Raw genomic sequence first — 20,202 nt, 5'->3', positions numbered from 1 at the left:
TGCCAAGAAGGTGACATTTTCCGACTGATGACTGTCCACGTGAATGACAAACGTGATGGATGGGATCCTAACTGGAGGGCCAAAGTCACCTATTACAGCAATTAACTCAAGGTCTGTGTGTTCAGTGTCAAAGCTATAAATAAGAACAGTAACATCACTTAACGAGATTAGCAGTGTCTGATAGATGATAAAGAGATAAAGGCAGATCATCGCAGGTGTGAATATTGTTGTTATTATTTCTATCTCTAGGTGGTCGGGTGGGATGACAAATTACTGCTCTCTTCTCTCTGTCGTATTATGAGAAATTTGTAACTTAAGTCTCCTGGTTACACTGTATCCATTTCTGATGTATTGTTAGAACTCAAGGGCCACCTACACTGATGCTGGGTGTTTAAAGTTTTACCTAAAATATCTTTTTTGTACAAAACAAATTGTTAATAAATAAATGCACTGCTACACTATTCACATTATAATTCTTTGCTACACTATTCACATTATAATTCTTATCTGCACTGAAAATTTGTTAGTATCTAATTACTTGAACCTCATGTTTTTAAAACAATTTTTTCAAAGGCAGTTTTCTTATATTTTTTTTAATGTCTATCTTCTTCAAACAAGTCCCCACATTTTGCAAATCATTTCTGAACATATGTTATTAGTGAAGAAAATTGCTCTTCTTTTTAGAAAAAAAAAAAAAAAACAGAATGGAAGAAAGAGACACTTCACTTCTTATTTGTGTATTTTTTCTCATGACCTCTTCCATTTGCAAGCAATTCAGTGCATGATAGAGCTCATCTTTCCCCCATGTTTTTGCCTAGGGGACTCCCCCCTCTGCTACTACAGCTGTCAGGATGATGTATGGGGCATTGTTTGGAGTTTTATTATTCTCCTGTAAAAAATATCTTTATTGTTTCTGTCTACCGATTACTCAACTGTCATAACTGTCCTGGATTATTAACAAAAATCCATAATTTTCTTCACAGCGTTAAGTTTCTTTTCACCTGCAGCAGAACAAATTCAGCTAGCAAACTGGCGGATTGAAATGTGACAGGATTGGTCTACCCATCGGACATAGCCACCTATTGATTATTGTCATAATTTATAAGTAAGTCAGTGTAACTGGTATAAATCCTGTCAGATTGCCCACTGTCTAAACCAGCCAGCGTGATCCAGTGAACTAATACACATAACCAAACACATAAGCAAGTAATGATACTCATGATTATGATTTGAATTTATGTCTCTCCGTACACGCCTGCCTGCAAATCATGCTGACGTGACAATTTTGATAGGGAATTAACTCTTGGCCCTGGAGCACTGAAATGGACCCAACCTGTCAAAACTGCAGCCGTCCCCGGCTGAGATGGTCTTAAGAAGAAGACAGCATAAGTCACATCTTTAGGTTCATCACAGATAAATACACTGTAATCTGACATAAAGTTGAATAGAAACATATGCTACATCTTGTTAACCTTTCAGTGAGAACAGCCCTCCCCACTGAGGCACAGTCAAACTTCGTTAGAATCAGAGGGGTTGGTTGTTTTTTACTTTCACCACTGAACCGAGAGGTTACGAAGTTTAAGAACTTTGTAGAGTCCCACTAAATACAAAGGGATGTATTTAAAAAATCCCGCAGTCTGCAAAAACCCACACTAAGGTAGTTCAATTCTCATCATATTAAATCTAACTGATTTTAAGTGGGCCTGTAACTGACCTTTCCGGTAAGACTTTTATCAAAATCTGTCCTAAACTACACTAAAGCTGTTTACTAATATACCAACTAAGCAACAAGGGCAAGACCTCCTTAGTGGACATAAAATAATTTTTTAAAGTTTGGTCCGATATTTCACTTACACTAAGGTATATTCTTGGAATAATATTTTTTTAGAATAAGTTAAAAATTTTAGTCATGCCATATTTATGCCTTCTGTGTATAGAGCAACAAATGGAATTGTGCAACAGATTTTTACTAATTGAAAAAAATTGCAAAGTCAATTATATCACAGCTCTGTTAAGAACCCATCATAAAATAAAGATGTTAAATAGCAAAAAAATTGCAAAGTCAATTATATCACAGCTCTGTTAAGAAACCATCATAAAATAAAGATGTTTTAATAGCAACAAAAAGGTACAACTGAACAACCCCGGTTGATGAGGAAAATGTGCATCTTATTAGCAGTATAAAAAAACAGCATATCAATAATAATTTAATAATTAATATGACAATACAGATAACAAGCTTTTGTTTCTATGTATGAAATATTTAACGATCTATGTAATATCTCTACTTAAAAAAAGAATACTGTTTAAAACAGGAGAAAAAAACTAATGCGTTTTCATACTGAATGGGCTTAATTGATAACTAGAGTCCAAAGTTCCATGTCTTATTAATTAGGCTAATATATAGAAAACAGAACATCTGCACCTTCAGTAACAACATCAAGCTGGAACTGAAGCTGTCTGATCATCCTTTAGAGACAAAACACATTCTAGTGTGATGTATCTAACATTTGCATGTCATTACTCATACAATATGTTTATTTGAAACGCAACTCAGAATCTCTTTTTTCCTGTAATCAGGCTCATAGCGTTCTGCAGTTACACAATTTTTGTTCTTTTTCGTGTTTTCCCAGATGCCATATCAACCATATATCACACGTTGTCCATTTATTTTACAGTGTCATATACCATCATTTATGATCTATTATTTCTGAAAAGCTGCATTTGTGACAGGGGTAGATGAAGCAATGGATGACAACAGATAAACATAATCACTCTTTAGAATAAGCAGTAAGTAGGCTGGGCAGACTGGTTTAGGTCTGAACAGCTTGCTATGGAATAAATATGTTGTGGAATGAAAGTCTTTGACAGAATTATGAAATCAAACAATACTGAAGTGTAATCTTTAACTTAAATCCTCATTGTTTCTAATTGTTTGAGCTTCCCTCACAAATATTCAAGATTTTATCAAATATTCTATTCACTGTTTATGACGAATACATTCCTGAGCCCTGTTTGATGAACATACAAAATATCCACATATGTGAAATAATTTTAATAACCTAATGTCAGAGGTCTCTTTGTAATCAATATCAAATACAGAAAATGTACAAAACTCACAACCTTATTAACAAAGTATTAAACTACACATTACAAAGTTTTTCTCTGTCATACGATGTCTTAATGAATCTTTAATATATAGAAAACCATGAAGTATGGTACCAATGTGCAGCCAGCAAAGTGAACATGCTTTCTCTCTTAGGCATTAGTTGGACTTTCATTGGAAATGATAGCTCTGGCCATGGTTAATTTGCTATTAAGCTGTGTTACAGATTTTTCCTCTTTAGTTATTACCTGTGTGTATATGTCTGGGAGTTGGCCATGTTTGATATCTTACCAGAGTTTAAAAAGTACAACACAATTACTAAACTAGAGACTAGCAATCTACATTAGATTAGTTATTCATATTATCTTTGAATTGAGAAAAAATGGTTTCGGATCGAGTAAGTTGGTACTTTTCTTACAAAGCACATATGAAATTCAAAGTGATTTCCAAAATATTTTTATTAATATTTACTTATTATTATTTCTCCACTGTCATTATGATCTGACTTCTTCATTTTTTATTATAAGTGGTTTGTCTAGAAATGATACATAACATGAAAGCTAAGTGTTGGGATGGATTTAGCAATAATTTACAAGTAGCTAAAATTGCTTTCTTTGGAAGAAAATTATATTTCATGTTAAAATCCTACACATTTCAGGCTTCAGATAACTTCACAAAATTCACAATCAACAAGATTTGAAAAATTCAGTTATGTTAGTTTTATAAAATTCATATTCATGAATTTTGTATTTATGACTGAATTTTGAGAGTTAGTAAGTTATACGTTTTGAAATACAGACATTCCTTGGATGATAATAATAATAATAATAATAATAATAATAATAATAATAATAATAATACTCTTACCTGGTGGTCTCATGTGCATTTGCTGATTCTCCATGGGATATCCCATGCCAGCACCATCTGGACTATAACCACTGGGGCCTGGAAAGTGAAAGTGAAACTCAAACTAAAAGTTCAACTTGCATAAACTATGCTGAGAGAAGACAGCAGAGGGACCAGATTTACTACTGAGCTGTCCTAATTCTAGGCATTGCATTTCTTTCTTTAACAAATCCTTTTTAAAGGAAGGTATATTGGTATATTCAGTAGCTTGTTTTAAATTTCAGATTTCAAGTTTATAAAATTAACTTTTGATGTTTTTAAACACAGCAACACTTGAATTGTCTGATTTTGACTTTCTCTGATAACTCCTTGCAGATACACAAATTTTGATTAGGCTCTGATTTTCAACAATTACATCAATTTTTTTTTACATGATCATACTGTCTATCATTGTACAGTGTTACAAATGGATCATACTTTTTTTTTTGGTCTTGCGTCAAAATTTAACAAACAAATGAGAACTTGAAATAGTCAATTTTAAAATAATCATTCATCTGTTTATTTTATTATTTTTGTCTTACTGAAAGACTTTTGAAAGTAACATGACAGCACAAAAGTTTCAAAATTCAGGAAGTCACAGGTTGCAAAAAGTAAACACTTCTCTCTGCCTTACTTCATTTCAAAAACATATTCAGAGTGCAAAGAGTGCAAAAGAGATTAAGTTTGCAGAAATATCACTCAACATAAGTACTCAGAAGACAGAAAAATAACAAATATCCTGTCTATTTCTTAATGTGCCTGTGCTAACTTGCAAAATCAGGTGCCACTATTCCTCATGCTTTCCAATAAAGATGCAGCTGATGATCTACACTATAGGTGTCACTAGTGTGCACTCCAGGAGAGATATGTGTGTGGGGGTGCTATGTATGTCTGCATGGCTGTAGCTGTCATTCCTTAGAACATACTCACGGTATACAGGTGTTCAAATCACAGGAGGCAAGGAAGCATGCAGATGGGGAACACAAGTCAGAGAAAGGAAAAGGTTGTCGGTCAATTTTCTCAAATCCTTTTTTCTTTTTTTCACCCCCCCCCCCCCCCCCCCCAAAAAAAAGTCCCATTTTGCATCAAGAAACTCACTGTGCCAGCTGCCAGGCAATACTATTAATTCTCTGATACATATTTTACAAAAATTTTCAGAAAGGGTTGAAAAACACTTATCCTTGATAACAAATTCTGAAAATATTAGGTCAAATGACTTTACAATGTAATGTTGATAATCATGAAAATTTTGCAAACTTCCTTAAATGTAGATCTCGGTAGTCAATTTTAATTTTCCACATTTCATCCAAATTTGAGTTTCTTCATAACACAGTGACCAGGATATAGGGATTAGATCACACATGCGAGAAAAAGATATTGGAAAGTGTCAGCCATTGTCATGGCAGAAGGAGCGGCCATAATGGTCTCCATCATCTAGGTGGGCCGGAATGATACGACAGATCTTCACCAGGTATAACATTCTTCTTGTTGCCAGACAACCATTCACGGGGCCAAGTTGCTATGGCAACCATTCCCAAACAAGTTTTACCTGGTGAAGGACCAGGGGATATACTGGATGAGGATTTACGCCTCCGTGATTTGAACACCGTAACCACAGGAGACTTGCCTGCACGATTTGATTGGTCAATCATAGGTTGCACTATCCTTCGCCTGGCGTTGATAAACCTGAAGACAAAACCAAGTCAGGCTTTATTAAAAAAGGATTGATAAGTAAAATATAAAGATATAACTAACCAACTATATAAACCTTGCTAGTGTCTATTATCTTACCACTGTTACTGCTTGACAAGACAAATTAATTAGTTGATATATATTTCAACATAATAAAAAAAGTTAAGTGTCTCCACCTGGTCTCATTGCTTAAACAAATGAAAAAATATCTTATAGAATACGAATCATGTATACTGTATGCTCTGCAAATATAAAATCCCTTTTAAAAAGGTTTTAAGAAAAAAAATAACAGTATTGTTTCAACAGTTTATTCAAAACAATGCAATTGACATTCATTAAGTTCATAATAAATGTCAAGCTGTCACCTCTATGGAGGTGACAAATAACTCCCCAGCAAGCTCAATTGAGCAGAAAAAACCAGTGGAGAGCATGTAAAACTAAATATTCCACCCAGCAGTGCCTGTAGTAAGAGGGTAGTAATGATGATGGATAAGATAGGGAGGCAAGAGTAAGAATCATTAAACCTGCTTACTTAAAGGGCAAAACAAATGATGCATTTCCATAACAATCTGCAGTATGAATAGATCAGCTACATTAGTAGCAGCTTGACGACTATCATTAGGGACCATTAGTGATTTTGCACAATTTGGAGGATCAATATAGATGCGTCCTCGTTACCGCGGGAAGGCCCTTCATAACTGATGCTGAAATCTATCAGTAAAATGATCGGCCGCGCCAGGGGAGTGTAAATGTATGTGTGTGTGTACTTAAAATAACCAACTAGGAATACATCAGTAATAGCACCTATCTGTTGATGTAATATGTAAAGGATGTGAATATACATGCCCTCATATTCTTTCACTTATTTCTGCTCTTATAGAATAATATCTTCAGTGAATAAAAAGTTTATCTTTAAAGTAAATCGGCATGGAATTTTGCGATCACTTTTATGTTCGAAAAACCTGATTAGTTCCTGGAAATTGTGCGATAAAGAGAACAGTTTCCAGTCAAGGTGACGTCTACTTGTGTACATCACACAACAAAGTTCCTTAAACAGATACAAAAATCAATCAGTGAAAAGATCAGAAGGCGTCAGGTGTGGGCGTAAAAATTAATGTGTTTGTGTCTGTATTTGTAAACATGCCTTCATGTAGTTTATAGTCTCTAGTCACTGTACCTCTATGAGTATGTATACAAGCAGACAAGCTGTGCACCTGTGCCTATACATGTTATCTATCGCAGCAGGAGAATCATAATGATTTTTGCACAGATATGCATGCCTATATATAGATCTAGATGTGTCCAGGTGCACGTAAATAAGCTCAGATTATGAAACCACCATTACACAAAACAACAAACATGTCCAAGGGCTGGGGATTTATTGTTCTTGACAAGTATATCAGGATTTAGCCACACCCCTTTTTAGATCAAAAAGATCACCAGGTTTAAAATTGAACAGAGACTAGTATTTTTAAAGAAAACTGTGTTAACTTCAAACATTTTTGTACACAAAGTATGAACATTTTTTTAAAACAATAATGCATGTCATAACACATTAAATTACTTCGTACTTCACACAAACGCAGCTCATAAACATAATTACCCAGAATTCTACTTTCTTGCTAACATGTTAAAATTAATAGTGTGCTTTGTGAAAAAACAAATTATTTGATAACTCAAAATATAAGGCTGTTAAGCAGCATACAGAGCTTGCAGAGGTTAACAGGCTAACTATTCAATAAAACAATATATTGTCCGCACCCATCAATCAATGTCACGGTTGTCCAGGGCAACCGGCCTCACTTGGACGACACTGACCGAGCATGAAGTGACCACAATTTATATCTGACCGTTTCACTGACCAAGAATTCATAACATCTGACATTTGACATTTCTTTTTTTTTTTTATCCTGCACTTTTGCTTTGTATATCTTGTTGGGAGAAAAAATTACAAACTCTGCACTTGAAAAATTAATTCACAAATCATCGGGTAACTTGTGAATAATCAGAATGTAAAGTTTGGGGCTTTTTAAAAAATCTATCCAATAATTTTAAGAACATTTTTTTTCATGAAAGCTGAAAATTTATTTAAACCTTTGCCTTTTTAACTAGCAAAAATCTTTTTATTTGACAGTATCCAAAATTAAAATACAAGTTAATTCAAGTTATATATAATAAGAATATGTAGGTAAAATATAAAGCTCTATCTGTCATATTAAATAGGCTTTTCGTAAACCCCCTTTTATTAATGCTGATATAAAAACTTTATGCACATTAATAAATGTTTGGCGTATACATGAAAAAAAATCAATAGGAAAAAAATTAAAGAAAATCCAAAACTTTCAACATTATCAGGTATTTAAAACTAGTCTTAAAACTGGCCACAAGCAATTGAAACAAATTAAAGAGGGAATACAACTGCCTCACAGCTGTGCAACCAAGAAAATACAAGTTGTATATTTTTTGTTGTTATTGACAGTAGCCTCCTGATGCAGAGTATGCCCGAGAGGAGCAGTATATAATCAATTGAATTGGCTGAGGTGTGGGCCTGGCCTGCCCTGGCTTCATGAGGAGAGTGTGTAGCAAAGTTGGAGTTAAATCAGTTCCTTCCCCAGTTCACTGTGTGGTCCACACTACTTCCCCCTCAAGATAAATGTTGAATAGATTGAAGCAATGTGATTTTCTGACTACAATGATTTGTAGCTAGCACTCAGCCTGTCAGGATGGAGCAGTGGCAAGATTTAAGCAAGCTGCTTGCCTCGGTACTTAGCAGGCTTGATTTATCAAACCAATATAGCTACACAAGGTAAACCTGACGCTTTCACATGCTACTCATTTGCAGCCGACTGTACAGAATTTTGAAATTTATTTGTTTTATTAATGAATACATGACAGTCCTAACTGGGCCAACATCTTGTGGCTGGCATGATGTGAAGGGGATTTTTCCTGATAATAGGGGGCAGCACTTGGTCACCATGCCAAGAGAAGAAGGTTAGGCAGAAGTCTACCTAGTATTAGACAGAAATTCAAGCAAGACAAGAGTTGTAGCAAAATTTAATTTCAGAACATCAGTGCAAAGGCACCATTGGGTGTGCAAAGTCTAATGTTATGTGAATGTTTTTCTTAGTGGAACTAATCCTCCACAAACTAAATTGAGCATAAATAGGGGCATAATGAAAAACTGCATGTACTGGCACCACCACAGCAGGATGTCATTACCACAAAGCATGTTCAATTCCTTCCAAAAATTATAAAAAATCCTCTAAACAGCAGGTATTTCATCAACACCGGTGTGAATTTTGTTTTCAGAGACAGACTTGCTGCTTGCCGCGTAGGCTACAGACATGCTGGAGAGAGACAGAGGAAAGAGAAAGAAGGGAAACTAGTACTTTTTTCTTTACTTTGTAAACAAATGCCTAAAATAGAACATTTCTTTTGAGTTGAAAAAAGTTTAAGACCAGTTTGGAGATAATTTTATCCAGAAATATTGTAGCCATATTTTTTTTATTATTTTTGAAATGTTCTGTTGTATAATCATGAACAACTTTGTCCCTACTCATCTGTTTTTCTGTAAAATCCATAATAAGCAAGGAAAGACACCAAAGACTGTAAAATAAATACAAGTATTTCTCTTTGTCAAAATTGGTCATTTCAAATGAATTCAAAACTGACAATCAGTGATAAAAACAATTCTTACTAATGAGATGAACCCTAAACCTTGTAAACATTCACTTTCACACATAACAGCAACAGTTTGTTTCAAAGAGAACAGAGAATGGAAGGTGAGACCCTCAACTATTTTCTCCACACCTCCTGCAAAATAAAAGGCCAGCCCACTGCCAAGCGCGCTGGCGCCATTGAGTCCTGTCCGCCATCACACAGCTCCCTCCAGAACCCTGCAAACAGCTCATTACTTGCCTTCCCCCCTGACCTTTGGTGCAAGATTTGGGCTTTCTTTTCCTAACCTGAACAAAATCCTTGGTCAGATGCAACTCAATCTCTATAATAGCATCAGGGCAGACTTTAAAGAAAGGCAGTTAAGAAATTACAGCCTTATTGGGGTGCACCATACAGTGAAATTGATCAGACTCGGCTAAAACAGTGTGCAGAAAGATTTTGACAATTTTTGCACTGTTGTGACATGTTAAATCTTAATAGTATAATTCTTTTAATGGTTAGTGTGCTCCTTACATTTTTTCTTTGTAAATCAACTGAGACAGTGAAAAGATACCCACATGAGAGAGAGAAAGAGAGGGGAGGGAGAGTGAGGGAGAGAGAATAGTGCCATACACCACCTTAACTACATTATCAAAACTAGTTAGTCAGACAGACGTACAGACAGCATCCCTAACATCAGCCCTAATCTGTATTTTTTATCATTCACCTGATCTCTAGAAAATCTGCGCATCAGTCTCATTGGTCCATTTATTTCTAATCTAATTAAAGTATACATGATGGAATTGAGGGATTTCTAAAATTATCTCCCCACCATTAGAAACCTGCTGTTAGCCTGCAAGGCCCAGGGATACAGTGGTTATACTACAGAACCAGACAAATATTTAGACAGACACTGGAAAAATAGTCTGAAATCAGAGATTATTACTTTATTTTCAAAAAACAAACAGAGTTGGTAATTATGGGCAAAAATAAAAAATGAAGTTGTTATAAAAGATAATTGACAAATATTTAGATAGACTGGAAAAGTCTGAAATGAGACATTATTACTTTATTAAAAAAAAACTAAATGGCACTGGTATTTATGAAAAACAATATGTGAAAAAGAATGTTTTGAAAACATGATTTTATCTACTTGCTTGTTGGCCTTGGACAGATCGTGATTAGGCGGTTCTCAGTTTTAGCAGATTAATGAACAAACAAATACACAGCAGCAAAACACATTTTTCATGCTAATATAATGACATAATAACAATTGCTTTCAAATCCCTCCATAAATTGTGTTTTATTGATCTCATACAAATCCCTCAATTGTTACAATTACCAAACAATTATCTTTTTATTGGGCAACTTTTCCAAGAATTGTAATGAACTTAATTAATCTACCAGTAATTATAGGATAAATCTCTCTGAAAAGCTGCCTGTCACTGGATCATCAGTGTTTCTTCCTTTCCCTACTAATGCTACGACCAGCCCTTCTCCTGTGCCTACAGGCTTTCCCTAGTGTTAAGCCAGTGTCAGCTTTTGTAAGACTGTCTCGTTTATTTTCTTCAGAATGATTTACTGTCTTTTTCAAGTATGTTAGTATGAAACGACCATAGCAGATTATGACCCATTTGCATCCCTTAAGTAGACAGGATTTGCTGTTCTCTGTGTTAAGGTACGAAGCATGTGCTTTCTCAGCCTGGCTACAGATCTCCAACCAAGATAGGCACTATCACGAAAGCCACTGCTGCTAGCTAATGTCTCTGAACAACTTACAGCAATCTGGCATAAAAATGGAAAAGAAAACGGGCAATAAAAAGCTTTGAAGGTTTTAATTCCAGCCATTCTGCGGCAAATTTCCTTGTTAACCATTGAGGCGTTGGGCCATAATAACTCTTGATCATATGCAATTGTTCGAAGGGAGATTACTTTTATTTCATTATCATCCTATAAATTCTCCAGCCAGGATATTGAAATTTGGTCATTAGAGTCTAATGATCTAAAATAACAATAGGTTTAGGCTTGCACATAGTGGTTTAAATATCATCAGATATTGCAGTGCAGAAGTGTAATTAAATAGTTATGTTCATCCTTTTTTCCTCCCCAGGTTTGATGAAAGAAAAGAGATCAATTATTGTTATTGTGGATGGCTATTTGGTTACACAGTGAAATGGCATTGGGTCCTTTCTTCTCATCTAACCATTAGCAGCAGAAAATGAGTATAGACTAAAAGAACTGGATGGCACAGAATAAAGAAAGGGAAAAAAACGTGGCAACAAAACCTAAGCTTTGCATTTTTGATACACTTTTAAAACACCTACTGTTGGAAGCATCCATTGTATCAAACAATTACAACAGTTTAAGAAAATAACAAATTTCATGCAAACAATAATTTAGGAAAACTTGATTTCTTCTTCAGTCTTTTTTTTTTCAATAATGAATTGCAATGCTAAAAATCTCTGATCATCTACAGTACCTTCAATGTTGCCTCTGAGACTGACAAACTGACAAACTGACAAACTTCTACACAGAAACCCATCTTAAGAAATAAAGAAATATGCTGCTTTTGTATTGTGTCCCTTTCTTTATTTATCTTTTTGTTTGTGACAAGTCAACAACACCCTATAGACTGTTGTCCATATAGCTCTATACCAAAACTTATGCTTTTCTTTTCTCCTCTCTCTCTCTCTCTCTCTCTCTCTCTCTCTGTTTTCTGAGGCGTCCTATCCCCCATCCTCCAGTGGGTCTGAGATTGGTCTCTGCTGCCCATTGAAATGGAACATGAAATTGATATAAGTGCCAATGGAGTGTGATGAGGAATCACTCCAATGAATATTGCGTGTGCATTTCAGGGGAAAATATAATGGACAAACTGGGAGCATGATCAGCAAAACTGCTAGAGAAATATCCATCTTGCAAATTGCCAAAGGTTCATGTTCCATTCTGATGGGTCTCCTGTGAGGGGGGAGAACAAAATAGAATCAATAAAATTGCAAAGGATATGAGCTATAAATGTACATTGTATGATTATCTATCTGATTTTCCCAGAGACAGGAAGAAGGAAAAAAAAGCCAGACCCCCTCAGCAAGATCTAATTAGCTGGTAAACCTAACTGAAATCTTCTAAATGTCTCAATTGTATTCCAGTGAAGTTTCTTTGATCTATAAGTTCATATGTTGCTTTGTTCATTTAGGATACATGCAAAAGGCCAACTTTTTTTTCTTTGGTAGTTGTAACTGTCTAGGAATAATAGGGCAAGTGCCCTGTGTGTGTGTGTGCGCGCACGCGTGTGAGTGTGTGTGCACGCGCGCACACGCATGCATGCGTGCATATGTTGTGGTAGGGCAGGCACATGTTTATGCATATGTGGAAATGTGTTTGAATTTGGATGGTTAAAATGACAATCTCTATCTAAGATCACACTCCATCTAGAGTTCTCCTTTGTTACAATCTTGACTAATTTCCTAATACTGCCTACATCAACATCCTTTTCAATTAAAAAACAGACCTTTCAGAATGTACTTTTTCTTGATTAATTTTCTCATATAAAGCAGCTGGACTTCTTAACCTTTGGCTGGTGGTAGTGGTGGTGGGGGGTCCTAACTTGTTCAGACAAGTAGCCCTAGACTCCATTGGTTAAGCAATTGGGTAGTGTCTGAATTTTCAAATCCATACAAATTTATTCTTCAGAGGAAAGGAAAGACAATTCATAATTAGAATTGTGCAGAGAAAAACAATATGATCTTGATCAAGGTTAAGTCACAGAATTGACATGTTGTAGCTTTCTTTTCATCTGCAGAGAGAAGTAAACATCTGTCAATACAACATTACTTTAAAATAGACTGAAAATGAGATAATAATTCAGGGCATGGGTTTCTAGAACACTAAGCTTGTTATAACTTTCTCTAAACAGTCAAAGATGTAACGAAGAAGGTTTCAGAAACCTTAAAAATCATCTCAGTAAATGTCTTTCAAAAACAAACATTGATGCTGAAGACGCGTAATCTCATCGAAGATAAAACAATTTTAAGTCTCCAAAGATGCATTTCTAGGAATCATTTCATGACGTTATTTTTGTCCTTTCTCATTAATATGCCTTCACATTTTCAGAGTATTCTACATTCAGCACAGAATACAAATATCTACCTATCTATAGTATTTCTTCTGATATCACTCAAGTGAGGCTGGTTAATCATTAAATCACTTTCCAGGAGTTAAAGACAGCATATTCCCTAGCATCTGAATTCTTATTTTGTAGATCAGATAAAAAATGAGCAATCAAGAGCCTCTAGAAAGTCATCAAGATCAGATCATCACAACGAGACTAATTAGAATCAAAATAATATCAGACAAATGATTTTTAAATCAAGAAGAATGATATGACCCTATGTCTCTTCCTAGCATGGCCAATCCCAGACAGCACATGGACTGCTATCAGAGAATAGGCAATTCTATAGAATGATCTTCAATTTTCTGTCCATTTTAAATACTTTCTGATCTTCATTAATCAAATTTAATATTATTGTTACCAATCTGCAATTTTTTATAAATGATTACCTCTTTTCATGAAAGTCTATTACTTTTGACAGACTAGTACACCCAAACTGTTTTGGTAAAATGTTTCTTTTTTTATCAATGAAAAGTAATATTCTTACTGAAACTATTTCTCAAGAAAAATATCAATTCCTCGACAGAACCAGATATAAGATGATGTAAAGCACATCCAATCCTTCACCTTGACTACATAACTGATAAACTTCCAGTTGTCTAGGTAACAATCATATTCCGATCCCTAGCGCAAGGTATTATTAATCTTCATCAGAAAACCCTCCGTCATGATTTCACATCATTTGGCAACAAATGAGCCCCCATAATTTTACTCCATTTCCAAGGATGAATGTGTGTCTGAATTAATGGCAATTCAATATGAACTGTTAGAATGTCCCACCTTCCTGATGCCATGCTTATAAATGCAATTAATGTTTGTCCGTTTTCATTTGTTTTAATGAACAATAGATGACTTGATTAATGCAAATACTGACAAAGTTGTGCGGATGAGGAAAGGGATTATTGAGATGAGAGGTAATTAAGAGATTAGTTATGGATCACGCAAATGTAAGAAATTAATGTATTATAAGGATGAAAAAGAAAATGATGATATAAAATGTTACAAATACCTGTATTTCACAACCCTTACATCATTATACCTTTCAACTTCCAAAACAGCTGGTTTGTAAACTTTTGCACTAAATATGGAAATAATATTTTACAGCACAAGAAAAAATGAAACTTACTGTAATTTAATACCCAAAGACCATGAATAAAAAACAATGGCAGAAATAGTTATTTATCATCAATAAGACGATGCTGAGCACTGTGTACTTCAATACAACAGAAAACAACAATAAACACCAGCTTATGTCACATGGAATCATTTAAAAAAGGTAGCTGGATCTTAAATAATAGAAAAATACTGGTTAACTTCAGGAACAGGGAGTAACATGACACCTAGAGATTTTTTTCATAATGTTAATGCCGACTTCCACAAGTGTGGGAGGTTATGAAGGCGCAGCAGTTATTGGAGGTACGCCATTTTCATTTATAAGATTGTGATTGCAAGTGCAATATGAAAGATTATACAAATATAAATCTGATTGAACTCAAGTTATATATATATATATATATATATATATATATAGAGAGAGAGAGAGAGAGAGAGAGAGAGAGAGAGAGAATGAATTGAAATATACATGTATATATTTAATCATGAGTGTATGTTAGGTATATACATCAAAACTATCTACCACACAGAATCTTTTTTTTATGTCAGAATCAGAATACAGACACGCTTTTTAAAATGTAAGTCACATAACAATGTTGGGATTGGGGAGGTGTGTACCCGCTTTATATCCTTTCTAATTTTGTACATAAATGCTTGTTTCAATTCCAAAGTATCTTCATCTAATAAATACCATGTCAAAGAAGGAATCACTATATTTAAAATAAAAAGTTATCAACAAATATTAAAATTCCAATCATATATCAATCAATAAATAAATTCATATAAAAATATCTTTTTTAATGAGTATGTAAAATTAATCAGTATCATAAAACAAAAATTCCTGCACAGTTATAGTATTCCCATATGGTAGATATTGGACCCAAAGTACTGGCTTTGGTTCAAACGCTTTTCAAAACTTCCCGTTCTTTAATGCCATTTGGTTATCAATTCTGCGTTGCTCTCCTCCAATACTTGTCACTGATGATTGGCTGCGCGCTGGGTAAAGAAACAATACAACCTCTCTAACTAAGTACATGGAAATTTTGGACTGACAAGACGGAATTTTTGACAGCTCATGCATACAAATATGACAGGCAAAAACTCTTGTTGTGCCAGTGGAGCACTAATTAAGGCCATAATGTAGTTAGTAACTGTCAGTCTTTTTGATGTAGGCTGACATAGAAGGGGCCTAATTACCACTTGGCTATAAAGAGATCAAACAAGAGTGTCAATACCTGTCAACTTCCCCCCTGCTCTACTCACACCCAGTCTAACACCCAATCATTGCAGAAAGGCAACATTTAGAAGCACAGTGACAACAATAACTGCTACTTGGCTAATTGACAGGCTCTTCACAGAAATCTTGACATCCGAGATATTCAAGGATCTTCCCAGAATCCACTGGAGACAGGATAAAAAGAATTATAAGTGAATGGGCTTTTAACAAAATGTTGAGAGGGAAATGGCGCTTCTTCTGATGAAAAAAAAAAACCCAACAAGTGACTTGGTGGATATAATAATGTTGCATGCATAATTAATGATATTTTTGCAATTATGTTATGATGTATAACCCACTGTAGTTTCTTTCCCTTTTAATAAAATGAAAATACATAAAATTTGAGTAAAGATCCAATGGCAAGGGGGAACAAAAGAAAATGAAAATCTCAGAGTTAGACAGATTTGTACCTTTAGATCCAAAATGTCAACTTCACTGTCTTATAAGAACAAGTGAAATCACTCGAGAGTACATCAGTGGTTGGGTCCTTACAGGAACTTTCAGGCGACAACTTACTACTGCCTGTGGACACAACTGGAAAACTGGTAGCATAACACCGCTCTTGCACAGGCAGACAGACAGAAACTTTTTTTACTCCATTTTTTTCTCCATCTCACTCAGCAAACCTTCCCTGACACCCTAGGAGCTTACTGCTTAATTTAATTGCCAATTTACGGCATCCTGTTGTTTTGGGCTTAATTAGATGAGGTCCATAATGCTTACTTCTGCAGAATTTTTTTGGGCGAAAAATATTAGATTTCTCCGTATCATGATGGATTGAGGCTGTCAAATTCTCTGACAGCACCATGTATTACAAAATGTATTATTTATTTTCTGCATGAGGTGAAAATGCTGCTGATTGTTGCTGTTCCCCATGGAGAGAGAGAAGGTCTGTGCTGAAGATCTGGAACTGGATACGGAATGCACCAGCCAGTCTACGGGTGAGCAGGTGCAAAAATTGCCACTACCTCAACTCCAATGGTGTGAAACTCTGGAGTGGAATGAATCACCCAGCAGTGTCTAGCACTAACCCTCTCTTTCAGACAGATAGATATATAGACAGACAGCTTACACACACTATGGGTCTTCTGAGGTCTGTTACATTAACCAGTGAAATGATAAGTAAGAAAAAAACGTGAAAAAAATAAATCACTAATTATGTTTACAAAACTCGGGTGGCAACTGGTTGTAGAAGATTTCCCTTGAGTAGAAATCCCCCCCCCCCCCAAAAAAAAAAAAAAAAAAGAAACAAAAAAGAAAACCCATTACATAATTACTTTATAACATGCAAATCATTCCAATAAATAAAGAAAAAGAAAAATTAGATATGTATATAGTGACCATAATAAAACAAAATCCGCATACACAATATACAGGAGTAAAGCATTATAAATTACAAATTGGCCAACACTAAACACTGTAATATTCTGGGATGCAAAATCTCCATTTCTGCTACTGACTCCCCTTCTCCTATTTGTGCAATTCTTTTCTTTAGTGATTCGTTTGTGAAGCTTACAACTTTCATTACTGATTTAATAGTTTCAAGAGACAACACTTTCTGCTCATCATGCTGCAAATCTGTCCCAAATTCTATTTAAACAATAGCAGTCCTTCTCCAAGTATCCAGTCCTTGGAGAGCAGCAGAAAACTACTCTGTTTCCAAGGCAACCAAAATCAAAATTTTGATAAGGGAATGAAAACAACATTAAACTGTAACTCGAGCATTTGGGGAACTGCATGGCTTCGGTGGCTGGGCTCATCCATCATCTAAGCTTCTAACTCATCTTTAAAACAATGAGGCACTAATTCAATCGGAGGAGGTCAACATTTTCTGGGTTCTAAGAGGTTTGCCCATCAAGCCATAATGAGACCAAAGTAGATGGGTTTCAGTGACTGGATCCAGTGCTTGATTGAATTACTATGTATATTATTTCTGACAGCGAAACAAAGCCGCAGCTGAGTTATTTGATCTTACTGAGCAGCAAACCCCCATCAAAGCAAATTACTGAAAAAATTCATCACTTATAATCAAATCCTGGGGACCCTATCTTGTACTTTATAAAATATAATCCAGAATCATTTTCTTCCTTCACTATCAAGTGTCCCCAGACAGTTAGACCAGTCCATGCCTGTCTCCGCAGAGGAGTTTATGGAATCTAATTAATGACTCGGCAACTGTTCATCCAATAGAGTTGACAATTAATGCCAGTTGTGCCGATTATTGGGACTTTTAGTTCCTTGTCAACCCTCCCTTCTTCCATGTCCCCTCCTGGCTATCTCACCCCCCACCCTCCTTACCACCCCCACCCCCTCCATGTGTTCTATCATCTGACCAGCTGTAAGATGTAACCCAATCAGTCTTTGACTATCATTAAAACTACATCAAGACAACTTGGAAGTCTAACAAAAAATCTGCTGCCTCAACTTTTTCGTACCCTTAAGTGAGCACAGATCATTAGCGTTAAAAAGGTCCATTGTAGGGACAGCTTTGTTTTATCAAGTTGAGTAACAGCCTTGACTGGCACTAATCATGGCAAAACTATTCAAGTGGGCTTCCAGCATAGTAATCAAGTGATAAGAAGCAGTTATGAAGTACAACAGTAATTAACAGAACAAAAGGCTCCCACTGCTCTACGACAACGTATTACTACCACTTCAGCCTTTTACTAAATAACTAATTACATTTATGAAAGGAAGGAAGATGAAAAGCCTAAGAGGACAATACAGTACATTAAAACAGCAGGTGATAGAAAACAAGAAACAAACAGAATGAGTACAATTGAAGCAGGTGAATTCCCTTAGGAGCTAATAAGTAAACAAATGAGTTAACCCAAACAGCTTTAAACAGTTTAATAGCAATAGGAAATCTACTGGCCTAAAAAACTACCCTTAGTAAAAACCAACAACTTTAGACAGGGTTTAACTTTTATCCAAGCCTAAACAGAGAAGTGTAACGAGTTTTCAGCACCTCCATTAGTTTACTATTTGGCAAGGAGCTATGGTTCCAGAATTGTTTATGTCCAGGATACATGAGCTCAAAATCTTAAAATGTAATCTAGGAGTTGTGCAGCTGGCAAAATGGTGCTTTTTGAGTGTGCAGAAATAGCTCTTAAGTTGAACTTGTAACTATCTGGTGAACTCTCCCATACTTTTCCCCACTCACGTCGACCAAAATCAGGATTCCGGATTGAAAACAGATTTGGAAATGCATTATCAGAGGTCATTTACCATTTCTTAATCGAATGGCTTTAATGAGAAAAGCACAAAAAATAAAACTTCTTTTTTCTTTCATCTCAGGTTCTTTTCACTACAATCAAACAAAAGGTTATTACCTGTTTCTGTCTACAGGCAAAAGAAAAAAAAACAATATCAATATTTTTTTTCTATCTCCATCCATTTCTTCTGCTATCCCTAGTCTTTCATTGCATTAAGAAACTTTTCTCTCTGTGTCAACAATTGTAATACATCTAACTTAACACAATCTACCTAACTCAGGACAAAAGCAAATAATGTCAAATGACCCACCCCATGGTAATAAGCCATCCATTAGTGTGACAGTGTTCTCACACTTCTCCTGTGTCACTCTGCCATTGTGACAGAAGAATCTGGTACAACTCACCCTAGAAATTACTACCAAGATTGTGATTTTTAATTAACTAATTTGGCCGTATAAAAAAGGGGGGAAAGTTGCTAATAAAAGCTATTCCTATCCTCTGTCTGTGGAATGTTTATTACAGATATCTCATTTCATCCATGGGAAAATCTACACTTTTAATAATCAAGAATTAAATCCTAGTAAATTGATGCTGACAACCTTTTGCACTTTGTTAAAAAATGATCATATGCATAGATTGTCATATTTTTCACTGCTAGTTACTATTTTTCACTTCTATTCCCTCAGTTGATATTTATCTACTAATCTAGACAAGTAACGACTAGTATCTTTAAAACACAAATGTCAAAGATGATTCAAATTTAAATATACATTTTTTCCTCAAGGGAAGTAAGAGCATCCAGAAACTTCAATAGTAGTTCTCCTCATTGTCACCAGGGGGTAGCAGTGCAGACTCCTTGTCATGTGCTCTTTTGCCATGCTGTCATGTAGCTGACTTCAATATCAGTCTCCTGCTAGTGAAGACACAGGCAAGGGGGGAAGGGGGAGCAAGTCAAAGTAAACACCTGCAAATCTGTGCTTAAATGTTTGTTATCTACTCCCACTGCCTCCTGCAGTCTTAGTGTTCACAGATAACACAGGTACAGTGCTACACTGAAGGTAGGAGGGCAATTAAGGTTGATGAAGGG

At 35.4% G+C, this 20,202-nt stretch overlaps 1 protein-coding gene across 2 annotated transcripts in view; it reads right to left on the bottom strand.

The window, feature by feature from the left end:
* The window catches only part of LOC106152827 (homeobox protein Meis1), a 67,965-nt gene that overhangs the window by 5,852 nt on the left and 41,911 nt on the right, over positions 1 to 20,202 (bottom strand). The window contains exons 10-11 of one of the 2 annotated variants that reach the window (XM_086998324.1): positions 5,541 to 5,677; positions 3,974 to 4,051 (exon numbers count right to left, since the gene is read on the bottom strand). In XM_086998324.1, the coding sequence (XP_086854450.1) occupies positions 3,974 to 4,051; positions 5,541 to 5,677 (215 nt within the window). The remainder of the gene's footprint in view (positions 1 to 3,973; positions 4,052 to 5,540; positions 5,678 to 20,202) is intronic. The other variant, XM_013526564.3, reaches the window with a different exon arrangement.

This window comes from Lingula anatina, unplaced genomic scaffold (genome assembly GCF_051362555.1).
Source record: "Lingula anatina isolate TDL-2025a unplaced genomic scaffold, LinAna3.0 unanchor82, whole genome shotgun sequence".
In the NCBI taxonomy this organism is placed as follows: domain Eukaryota; kingdom Metazoa; phylum Brachiopoda; class Lingulata; order Lingulida; family Lingulidae; genus Lingula; species Lingula anatina.
This window is presented reverse-complemented; position numbering and strand designations above follow the sequence as displayed.